Below are 12,096 nucleotides of genomic sequence, written 5' to 3' on the forward strand. Positions count from 1 at the left end.
GTGGCCAAAATTAAAATGAACTCATAAGATTTAATTTAAATTTACTTTACATTTTGTTTGTCTGACAATAAAAAAACTACTTAGACAAAGTTTTAACACAAATACAAATACTTCTTTTTTAATTAATTTTTAGCTTTGCAGAGATTTAAACGTCCCAAATAAAGAAGAACTAGAGATTAACTGTGTGAGAGATTTTACATCCAAAACCTCTGAATGTAAAAATGGACTTTTCAGCTTCAACAGTTTAACGAGAGCCTGAGAATGAAACTAATACATTTCAGACACAATCCATTTCAGGTTCAGTTTTCTCGTCATCTAATTTAATATTCTGGCAGTAATTAAACATCTTCACACATCAGGCAAACCTAAAGTTAAGTTTTAATATCTAAATGATTTTATTGTAATTTCGGCAGCACAGGACTTCCGTACATCGTTGCTAGGAGGCTGAACATCGCGGCCGCTCTGCTTCAGTAAAACCAGCGAGCTAGAAAATATCTTCTCTTTCAAATCTAAATCTTTTCGTCCCTGAGCAAAACACAAACGGCCTGATTGGATTTTTCTCGTCAGTGTTGAACGACTTTTATGTTTTAGTGGTTTTTTGCTTTTTCTGAGTGAAAACTGTCTAAACGGTCCTACAGCACCACAGGAATGTCTCCGGGTCCAACACGTCTGCTGCGTGTTCGCCGCCTGTCCACGCAGACGGGAAGTAAATGCCCTGAACGGCAGCAGGTCCGAGGTCAAAGGTCAACGGCGTCAAGACAGACAGGAATTAACTACGTCTTTATGAACTCTCAGTAGCTGCAACATTTTATACAAGTTCTGTTCATGAGATTCTGATCAGCTGACCAGACGATCAGCTGACGAGGAGAACAGCTGACTAAGTGATCAGCTGACTAGGAGAACAGCTGACCAGTCGATCAGCTGACTAGGAGAACAGCTGACTAAGTGATCAGCTGACTAAGTGATCAGCTGACCAGACGATCAGCTGACTAGGAGAACAGCTGACTAAGTGATCAGCTGACTAAGTGATCAGCTGACTAGGAGAACAGCTGAGTAAGTGATCAGCTGACTAAGTGAGGGGGCGGAGCTCTATAAACAATGATTAACCTGTGTCTAACTATAACGAGTTTACTCATTAATTAAATGTTCCAGGTGAACCTTCTGTGGTCTTTTTTTTGTGTATGATGTTGAACTTCGTGAACTTTGACCCCCTGCTTTAAATGTGATTAGGGTTCAACAGGGGTCAGAGGTCACGAAGGAGCAACGGAGAATTTTTAAGTCAAAACAATGTGAGGAGCGTCCATCGGGAGGGACCGACGGCAGCGTCTGTGTCCCGCCCACGTCTGGTCCCTGCACCAATCAGAACGCAGCAGAGTGGACGGCGGTGAGGTCGGGTGGGGGGGGTTTGATTCAGAGTCGGGAGCGCTTGGCGGGCGGGGGGGTGCCGCGCTCAGACAAGCCGAGTCTGACGAGCTCCGAGTGGAAGTACTGCTGCAGACGGTTTCCTGCCTTCGCCTCGTTAGTGTGACGAGGATTATACTGAAGACAGTTAGAGAACATCAGGTCCACGTCTGAGATGTACTCACCTGGGGGTGGGGGGGGGGAGACAGAGAGAGAGAGAGAGAGAGAGAGAGAGAGAGAGAGAGAGAGAGAGAGAGAATAAAGACAGTTGATTATTTTCCTTATTGATTAATCTACTGATCGGTTTAATAAATCAATCATTGTCTGTTAAACAGCAGCATGATGACATCACTCATCATTTAATGTTAGGACCAGGCGGGGAGTTCTGGTCCTCTGAAATGAGGCCAACGCGGAAGTAACTTAAAACTGCATTCTATCAAAAGGCCACCAGGGGGCGACCGTTTTGGTGTCAAAAGGACTTCCGTCTCTATACAAGTCAATGGAGAATTCACCAACTTCTCACTTGATTTCTAACCTCAGTAAACGTTTTCAAAATGTGTTTATGGTCTCAATCGCTAGTTTAAAGCCTTCTTCAATGCAGTATGATGTTCATTTGGGACATTTTGGCCTCCCTGATTTTATATGTGACGATAAAGCAGGGTATGCATTAGGGCGTGGCTACGTGGTGATTGACAGGTTCACAGGTTCAGGAGGGCGCCTCATGCTCCTCCTGATGCCCATATAAGTAGAATCCATGTTTTTATTTTTCCCAGCATGCACCTGTAATGTTCAAGATGGTGCTGCTCAGATCCGATACTATTGGCCTCCGAGCAGCAGTCCACAAACCAATGGGTGACGTCACGGCTGTTACGTCCATTATATATACAGTCTATGGTTCTGAACCAGATGCTGGATGTTTGGGACCGATGTCGATAATGATGTCACGTATGTTTATCTGCTCACCTGCCGTCTGATATTCACAGTTGTTTACTTTCTCTCTGATGGTGCTGAGGGCGATCGGCTTCTTGATGATGTCATAGTAGTCAGGAACCTGCACACAGGTAGACAGGAGGACAGGTGAGCTAGACTAAGTGTGTTATATGTGTATGTGTGTGTGTGTGTGTATCTGTGTGCGTGTGTATGTGTGTGTCTATATCGGTGTGTGTATCTCTGAGTGTGTATCTTTGTGTGATTTTGGGTGTGTGAGTATGTGTGTGTGTATGTGTGTGTATATAGGTGTAAATGTGTGTATCTGTGTGTGTACCTGAGTCCTGGACACCAGCTTCATGAAGGGCCAGCTGTCTTCATGTCTGACGAGCTCCACGGTCAGCTGCTCGCAGGCCGACAGCTCGTGGACGCCGTGGTTCCTCCCAGAGGAGCGGCGGCTGGAGGAGGAGGAGGAGGAGAAGGCGGCAGGAGGGAGGACGGGTTTGGAGGGTTTAGAAGGAGGAGTCACATCTGGAGGAGGAGCAGAGCAGAAATGTTAGAGTTCCACATAAACACCTGCAGACAGGTTAACAACCAATCAGCAGGCAGCAAACACCTATAGACAGGTTAACAACCAATCAGCAGGCAGTATACACCTGCAGACAGGTTAACAACCAATCAGCAGGCAGCAAACACCTATAGACAGGTTAACAACCAATCAGCAGGCAGTATACACCTGCAGACAGGTTAACAACCAATCAGCAGGCAGTATACACCTGCAGACAGGTTAACAACCAATCAGCAGGCAGCAAACACCTATAGACAGGTTAACAACCAATCAGCAGGCAGTATACACCTGCAGACAGGTTAACAACCAATCAGCAGGCAGTATACACCTGCAGACAGGTTAAGAACCAATCAGCAGGCAGTAAACACCTGCAGACAGGTTAAGAACCAATCAGCAGGCAGCAAACACCTATAGACAGGTTAACAACCAATCAGCAGGCAGTATACACCTGCAGACAGGTTAACAACCAATCAGCAGGCAGTATACACCTGCAGACAGGTTAAGAACCAATCAGCAGGCAGTAAACACCTGCAGACAGGTTAAGAACCAATCAGCAGGCAGTAAACACCTGCAGACAGGTTAACAACCAATCAGCAGGCAGCAAACACCTGCAGACAGGTTAACGACCAATCAGCAAGCAGTAAACACCTACAGACAGGTTTGTTTACAGTCAGTAGTTTGTTGTGTACCTGTCTGTGGTCTCTTGCGGGTTTCGTTGGGACCAGGTGAGGTTTTGGTGCTGCTGTTCGGTGCCAGGATCTCGTGGCTCAGACGGGCGCTGGTCCGACTCCCGGCGCGGGGCGGCGCTTTAGACGCTGTGCTGGCCTTGGCTGATGGGGGCGTGGCCTTCTTCCCTGAGGACCTGTGATTGGATGGAATCAGTAAACTGGGTGAACTGGGACCAGAGCTGAAAGAGCGACACTCAGACAACAGACACTGACCTGGAGCTGGAGGAGCTTTTCCCTGCTGAGGCGGCGCTGCTCTTGGGCGTGGCCTGCTGTCCTTTGGGCGTGGCCTGCTGTCCTTTGGGCGTGGCCTGCTGGCCTTTGGGCGTGGCCTGCTGGCCTTTGGGCGTGGTGGGCTGGCTCTTGCCTCGGGGGGGTGGGGCCTGGCTCTTCTTGGCGCTGCAGAGGTAAACAGATGTTTAAATCTGATCTCAGCTCAGACAGACGAGGCTGAAACGTTTCTAAACTCACCTCACGACCACTTCCTCCTCCTCCTCTTCCTCAGACTCCTCCTCTTCTTCTGACTCCTCCTCTTCCTCCTCAGACTCTTCCTCCTCCTCTTCCTCTTCATCCTCCTCCTCCTGTTCCTCCTCCTCGTCGATAGAGGAGCGCTGACGGGACGGGACGCGGCTGGATCTCTGTTTGGGTCGACAGTCTGGACAGAACCAGTCTCCCTCTGGAACCGACTGAGAGAGAGAAGCACGTTTACAGTTAGTGTATGTGTGTGTGTACCTTCAGGCAGGGCTTCAGACAGTGTGTGTGTGTGTGTGTACCTTCAGGCGGGGCTTCAGACAGTGTGTGTGTGTGTACCTTCAGGCGGGGCTTCAGACAGTGTGTGTGTGTGTGTGTGTACCTTCAGGCGGGGCTTCAGACAGTGTGTGTGTGTGTGTGTGTGTGTGTGTGTGTGTGTGTGTGTGTGTGTGTACCTTCAGACGTGGCATCAGACAGTGTGTGTGTGTGTGTGTGTGTGTACCTTCAGGCGGGGCTTCAGACAGTGTGTGTGTGTGTGTGTGTGTGTACCTTCAGGCGGGGCTTCAGACAGTGTGTGTGTGTGTGTGTGTGTGTGTACCTTCAGACGTGGCATCAGACAGTGTGTGTGTGTGTGTACCTTCAGGCGGGGCTTCAGACAGTGTGTGTGTGTGTGTACCTTCAGGCGGGGCCTCAGACAGTGTGTGTGTGTGTGTGTGTGTACCTTCAGGCGGGGCCTCAGACAGTGTGTGTGTGTGTGTACCTTCAGGCGGGGCCTCAGACAGTGTGTGTGTGTGTGTGTGTGTGTGTGTACCTTCAGGCAGGGCCTCAGACAGTGTGTGTGTGTGTGTGTGTGTGTGTACCTTCAGGCGGGGCCTCAGACAGTGTGTGTGTGTGTACCTTCAGGCGGGGCCTCAGACAGTGTGTGTGGTGTCCTCTGTCGCAGCCGTCACACAGCAGCATGTTGTCTGCGTCTCCTTTGCGTCGGCAGATGCGACAGCGAGCGTTGAGGACGGAGCGAGACCAGAGAACGCTGCGCTCCAGACTGGACAGGTGGACGAACACCTGGACACACACACACACACATTATTATCACACACACAATAGAATAAAAGCCTCATGTTCAACAGGAAACACGTCCTGATTCACAGCCAATCAGACGGCTGCTCTGTGTATTGATTATTGATTATTGATTAGACGTCTTTGATGATTATTGATAATAAATGAGTGTCTGACCTGAGACAGACTGGAGCAGGACTGCAGAGAATCCTTCCATCTGTCCAACACCGTCTTTATGACCCGACCACTGTCACTGCCGTCTGACACACACACACACAGAGAAACACACACACAGAAACACACACACAGAGAAACACACACACAGAGAGAGAGTGACACACACACACAGAGAGAGAGAGAGAGAGACACACACACAGAGACACACACACAGAGAGAGAGACACACACACACACACACACACAGAGACACACACACACAGAGAGAGAGACACACACACACACAGAGAGAGAGACACACACACACACACACACACACACACACACACACACACACACACACACACACACACACACACACAGAGACACACACACACACACACAGAGAGAGAGACACACACACACACACACACACAGAGACACACACACACACACACAGAGACACACACACACACACACACACACACACACACACACAGAGAGAGAGACACACACAGAGACACACACACACACACACAGATCAGATCCACTGACAGAAACACAGAAGCGTCTGAATGTTGAACTTTGATGCAGAGATGAAGTCTCACCATCGCTGGCTTGGTCCTCGTCCTTCTTCTTGTTCTTCTTCGTCTTCTGGTCTTTCTTTGAGTCTTCCTCACCTGCAGGAGGAAGAAACAAACGTCACTAATAAAATAATACACACTCACTCACTCACACACACACTCACACACACTTACAGCTGTAACTCTAATACTTTAGTTCTGCTGTTTAAAATCTGTTTGTAATGATGTCATTGTTACACTTGATGTTTACTTTCATAAGGAACAAACGTGTGTCTCTACCAGGTGGGGAGTTCTGGTCCTCTGAAATGAGGCCAACGTGGAAGTAACTTAAAACTGCATTCTATCAAAAGGCCACCAGGGGGCGACCGTTTTGGTGTCAAAAGGACTTCCGTCTCTATACAAGTCAATGGAGAATTCACCAACTTCTCACTTGATTTCTAACCTCAGTAAACGTTTTCAAAATGTGTTTATGGTCTCAATCGCTAGTTTAAAGCCTTCTTCAATGCAGTATGATGTTCATTTGGGACATTTTGGCCTCCCTGATTTTATATGTGACGATAAAGCAGGGTATGCATTAGGGCGTGGCTACGTGGTGATTGACAGGTTGATTGGTTCACAGGTTCAGGAGGGTGCCTCATGCTCCTCCTGATGCCCATATAAGTAGAATCCCTGTTTTTATTTTTCCCAGCATGCACCTGACATTTTCAAGATGGCGCTGCTCAGATCCGATACTATTGGCCTCCGAGCAGCAGTCCACAAACCAATGGGTGAAGTCACGGATGTTACGTCCATTATATATATAGTCTATGGTTCTGAACCAGATCCTGTGTGCTGTGAACGTTTCAGACTCCTGACAGACGGAGACTCACCCAGCGGAGCTTTCAGGAAGCGTCTCTCGATGCCTTGCTCGATGTGAACCAGAGCCTGAGCCAGGATTCGTACCGCGCCGCTGACGGCTTGAGGAGTCCCACTGCCGCTGCCGCTGCAGGGAGCCACGCTGTCCGACTTCAGCTCCTGTAGCCTGACACACAACATGCAGAATACATCACATATACATAGAACAGCAAGCAGGAGGTTTGAGGAGAATTTAACCCTCCTGTTGTCCTCGAGTCAAGGAAGGAAGGGAGGAAGAAGGAAGGAAAGGAGGGAGAAAGGAAGGGTGGAAAGGAAAGAAGGAAGGGAGGAAGAAGGAAGGAAAGGAGGGAGGGAGGAAGGAAGGGTGGAAAGGAAAGAAGGTAGGAAAGGAGGGAAGGACGGAGGAAATAAGGAAGAAAGGAAGGTAGGAGGGAGGAAAGAAGGAAGGAGGGAGGGAGGAAAGAAGGAATGAGGGAGGAAGGAAGGAAATAAGGACAGAAGAAAGAAGGAAGGAGGGGGGGAGGAAAGAAGGAAGGAGGGAGGAAGGAAGGAAAGAAGGACAGAGGAAAGAAGGTAGGGGGGAGAAAAGAAGGAAGGAAAGGAAAGAAGGAAGGAAGAAGGAAGGAAAGGAGGGAGGAAGGAAGGGTGGAAAGGAAAGAAGGAAGGGAGGCAGGAAAGGAAGGAAGGAAGGAAGGACGGAGGAAATAAGGAAGGAAGGAAGGTAGGAGGGAGGGAGGAAAGAAGGAAGGAGGGAGGAAGGAAGGAAAGAAGGAACAGTCAAAACAGACGAGGGAGGACAACAGGAAGGTTAAAGAATACAGAATGTCGCCCTCTAGCTGCAGTTAGTGTGAACTACATGATAATAATAATAATAATAATAATAATAATAATAATAATGAACTGTCTATAAATGTTCAGGTTCTGCTATAAAATCTGTTTTAGATAAACTAACATGTTTTATTTTCTAGTTTTTATTGATATTGAAGTGATTGAAGTTCTGTTCATTAAAGTCATAAAAAAGAGTTTTCAGGTAATAACTCAGAGTGTGTGTGTGTGTGTGTGTGTGTGTGTGTGTGTGTGTGTACCTGTCTCTGGCTCTCAGGTGTGTGTGTGTGTGTGTGTGTGTGTGTGTGTGTGTACCTGTCTCTGGCTCTCAGGTGTGTGTGTGTGTGTGTGTGTGTGTGTGTGTACCTGTCTCTGGCTCTCAGGTGTGTGTGTGTGTGTGTGTGTGTGTGTATGTGTGTGTGTACCTGTCTCTGGCTCTCAGGTGAGCAGACTCTACCTCCATGGCCTCCACTCTTCCGTTCATCCCTCCGTTCTCTTTGCCGTCAGAACACAGCAGCTCGTAGTTTCCTGCTTCCAGTGCGGAGCGCCACACCTGTCTGTCCATCAACTGCCGACACACACACACAGGTGAGTGTGACAGGAAGTGTGTGTGAGTGAGCTTACCTGCAGCAGCATGTGTGTGTGTGTGTGTACCTTCAGAGTTCCCAGAGTTCCCTGGTGGATCCGGTCCTCGATGTCCAGCAGCAGGTCTCTCAGTCTCACCTCCATCACGGTCTCAGCTGCAGCAGTGCATTCTGGGACAGATCGGGACGACTCCGGGTCGTCTGGAGGAACAGGACAGGTGTGTTACAGGTGTGTTACTAGCACTGCTCTGTGTGTGTGTTACAGGTGTGTGTGTGTGTGTTACAGGTGTGTGTGTGTATATATATATATGTGTGTGTTACAGGTGTTGCTATCACAGCTCTGTGTGTGTGTATTTGTTGTTATCACAGCTCTGTGTGTGTGTGTGTGTGTGTGTACCTGTGTGTGTGTATTTGTTAGTATCACAGCTCTGTGTGTGTGTGTGTGTGTGTGTGTACCTGTGTGTGTGTATTTGTTGCTATCACAGCTCTGTGTGTGTGTGTATAGTGTGTACCTGTGTGTGTGTATTTGTTGCTATCACAGCTCTGTGTGTGTGTGTTGGTGTGTACCTGTGTGTGTGTATTTGTTGCTATCACAGCTCTGTGTGTGTGTGTATAGTGTGTGTACCTGTGTGTGTGTGTATTTGTTGTTATCACAGCTCTGTGTGTGTGTGTGTGTGTGTGTGTGTACCTGTGTGTGTGTATTTGTTAGTATCACGGCTCTGTGTGTGTGTGTGTGTGTGTACATTTGTTGCTATCACAGCTCTGTGTGTGTGTGTGTGTGTACGTGTGTGTGTGTGTATTTGTTGCTATCACAGCTCTGTGTGTGTGTGTATTTGTTGCTATCACAGCTCTGTGTGTGTGTGTGTACCTGTGTGTGTGTATTTGTTGCTATCACAGCTCTGTGTGTGTGTGTGTGTGTGTGTGTGTGTACCTGTGTGTGTGTATTTGTTGCTATCACAGCTCTGTGTGTGTGTGTGTGTGTGTGTGTGTGTGTACCTGTGTGTGTGTATTTGTTGCTATCACAGCTCTGTGTGTGTGTGTGTGTGTACCTGTGTGTGTGTATTTGTTGCTATCACAGCTCTGTGTGTGTGTGTGTGTGTGTGTGTGTGTACCTGTGTGTGTGTATTTGTTGCTATCACAGCTCTGTGTGTGTGTGTGTGTGTGTACCTGTGTGTGTGTATTTGTTGCTATCACAGCTCTGTGTGTGTGTGTGTGTACCTGTGTGTGTGTATCTGTTGCTATCACAGCTCTGTGTGTGTGTGTGTGTACCTGTGTGTGTGTATTTGTTGCTATCACAGCTCTGCAGCAGCTGTTGCAGTCTCTCTCTCTCCTGCTGCAGCGCCTCCTTCAGGCCGCTCTCTCTGTGACCTCGAGGGTTCAGAGCCTCGATCAGCTGATCCACTTCCTCCACTGAGCTGTAGAAGGACCATTGGTTGGGACGGTCGACGGGGGGGCCGCAGGTGTGTGTGGGGGCGGGGCTGGAGCCGACACTAACCACAGAAGAAGAAGGAGGATGATTATAAAGCTCTCTGAACACTGAAGCTCTTAGTTTGAACCTTCCTGTTGTCCTTGAGTCAAGGAAGGAAGGAAGGAAGGAAGGAAAGATGAAAGGGAGTAAGGATGGAAGGAAGGAAGAAGGATGAAAAGGAGGGAGGGAGGAAGGAAGGAAGGGAGGAAAGGAAAGGAAAGAAAGAAGGAAGGAAGGAAAGAAAGATGGAAGGACGGAATGGAGGGAAGAAGGTAGGAAGGAAAGGAAAGAAGGTAGGGAGGCAGGAAAGGAAGGAAGGAAGGACGGAGGAAGGGAGTAAGGATGGAAGGAAGGAAGGAAGGAAAGATGGAAGGAAGGAAAGAAGGAAGGAATGAAGGAAGGAAGGAGGGAGGACAGACGGAAGGAGGGAAGGAGGGAAGGAAGGAGGGAGGGAAGAAGGACAGACGTAAGGAATGAAGGAAGGAAGGAGGGAAGGAAGGAAGGAAGGAAGGAGGGAGGACAGACGGAAGGAGGGAAGGAGGGAGGGAAGAAGGACAGACGGAAGGAATGAAGGAAGGAAGGAAGGAAGGGAGGAAAGAAGGAACAGTCAAAGCAGACGGGGTCCATTTGACCCGGGAGGACAACAGGAGGATTAATGTGAGTGACTTACTCTCCCTCCGCCGGCTCCTCCTTCACTCCGTCCTCTTCCTCCTTCACTCCGTCCTCTTCCTCCCTCTTGGTGATGACTTCCTGCTCAGGTTTGGGGTTCGGCTTCAACATGTCCTCCGTGAGGCCGAAGCCGTCGTCCTCTACGAACAGAGCGGAGCCGGACGGGAGGAGCCAGTAGCGGCGGTACAGCCGGTCTCTGCCCAGCGGCAGCAGGCAGGTGCAGGCGGCCGCCTTCTGGATCCGATCCTGCAGCTCTCGAACCTGCGAGAGTCCAACATGGGACCAGTTAGTGTCTGTGTTTAAAGGACAGATCCCAGTGTTCCCAGTGTTCCCAGTGTGTGTCTAGCAGCAGTCAGGTGTCTATATGAACTAATCTACTAATCAAGGCTTTCCTTCTGAAACAAGAAAACTAAGAATAAAACTACATCACTAGTTAAACTAAGTTGTTTAGTCATCGTTGTTTGTTGGTCGGCTCTGCTGTGTAAACACCTCAACACCACATAAGTATGACACAGTAATACATAAGTATAACCCTAACCCTTTTCCACTACACAGTTCCAGCTCGACTCGCCTCGGTTCTTTTTGCGTGTCCACTAGGGATAGTACCTGGTACCTGGTACCTGGTATATTTTTAGTACCTGCTCTGGTTCCAAGCGAGCCGAGCCGATACTAAAATGTGATGTCGACACACTGCTGGCCGCTGATTGGTCAGAAGAGTCGCTGGAAGAGTCATGAGCCGTCCGGCATTTTTAAATACCGGCAACAGCGTTACAACCATAGTTACAGCTATACGGCGTTACCATAGTTACAGCGTTACCATAGTTACAGCTATAAGGCTCAATGTTCTTGCTTTGTGTGAGACAGAAAGCCTCATTACAGCAGCAAGTACATCATCGCCCCTCCATTGTTTTATGTGTTTGTGTCGCGTATAAAACGAAGTCACAGCAGTTTGGTGCAGCGTTGCTATGACAACCCCGCCACGTTGAGGAGGAACTTTTTTTGTAATGGAAAAGGTTCCCGGAACCGAGCCGTAGGCGAGTCGTGCTGGAAGTGTGTAGTGGAAAAGCGCCATAAATGATGATGTAATCTGTGATGATGTAATCTGTGATGATGTAATCGTCACCTTCTCCTGCTCTTCCTCCAGCTCCTCTGCTGTCAGGCTGGCGGGGGGCAGGACGAGGCTTTGGGGTCAGAGGTCGCCTGCTGTTTTTCTTTCTGGTTGTCTTTAAGAGAAGAAGAAGAGAGATTGATGACTCAGCAGCTGCAGATTCACATGTTTCCTGTTTTGTTTGCTGCAGTGAAATCACAGAAGCTTTATCTTCACTTCACAGTAAAAACATTTAAGAGATTTAAGAGATTAATTATATTATATTATTATATTAATACTAATAAACATCTGGAAGCATCATAACTATAAAGACACTGATGACACGAACGTGAAGAATTTGCTGCCTTTAACTGAGAAACTGAAGATTTATTTGCTAAAGAACATTTTGAACAGTTGGTTGGAAGGAAGGAAGAAGGAAGGAAGAAGGAAGAAGGAAGGAAGGAAGGAAAGAAGGAAGAAGGAAGGAAGGAAAGATGGAAGAAAGGAAGGAAGGAAGGAAGAAGGAAGGAGGGAAGGAAGGAAGGAAGAAGGAAGAAAGAAGGAGGGGAGGGAGGAAGGAAGGGAAGAAGGAAGGAAGGAAGAGATGAAGAAAGGAAGGAAGGAAAGAAGGAAGAAAAGGAAGGAAGGGAGGAAAGGAAAGAAGGAAGAGAGTAAGGATGGAAGGAAGGAAGAAGGAAGGAGGGGGGGAGGGAGGAAGGAA

General features: G+C 48.3%; 1 protein-coding gene across 1 annotated transcript in view; it reads right to left on the reverse strand.

Annotated features, from left to right (window-relative positions):
* Positions 1-1,191: 1,191 nt before the first annotated feature.
* The window catches only part of baz1a (bromodomain adjacent to zinc finger domain, 1A), a 20,717-nt gene continuing 9,812 nt past the window's right edge, over positions 1,192-12,096 (reverse strand). The window contains 16 exon segments of the mRNA XM_062440780.1: positions 1,192-1,586; positions 2,365-2,452; positions 2,666-2,859; positions 3,586-3,758; positions 3,838-4,020; positions 4,093-4,307; positions 4,990-5,154; positions 5,326-5,408; positions 5,912-5,983; positions 6,757-6,908; positions 7,993-8,135; positions 8,222-8,352; positions 9,421-9,641; positions 10,290-10,549; positions 11,412-11,450; positions 11,453-11,511. Coding sequence (XP_062296764.1) covers positions 1,411-1,586; positions 2,365-2,452; positions 2,666-2,859; positions 3,586-3,758; positions 3,838-4,020; positions 4,093-4,307; positions 4,990-5,154; positions 5,326-5,408; positions 5,912-5,983; positions 6,757-6,908; positions 7,993-8,135; positions 8,222-8,352; positions 9,421-9,641; positions 10,290-10,549; positions 11,412-11,450; positions 11,453-11,511 — 2,354 coding nt within the window. The 3' untranslated portion in view covers positions 1,192-1,410.

Source organism: Scomber scombrus, chromosome 19 (assembly GCF_963691925.1).
Source record: "Scomber scombrus chromosome 19, fScoSco1.1, whole genome shotgun sequence".
NCBI classification, from domain to species: Eukaryota; Metazoa; Chordata; class Actinopteri; order Scombriformes; family Scombridae; genus Scomber; species Scomber scombrus.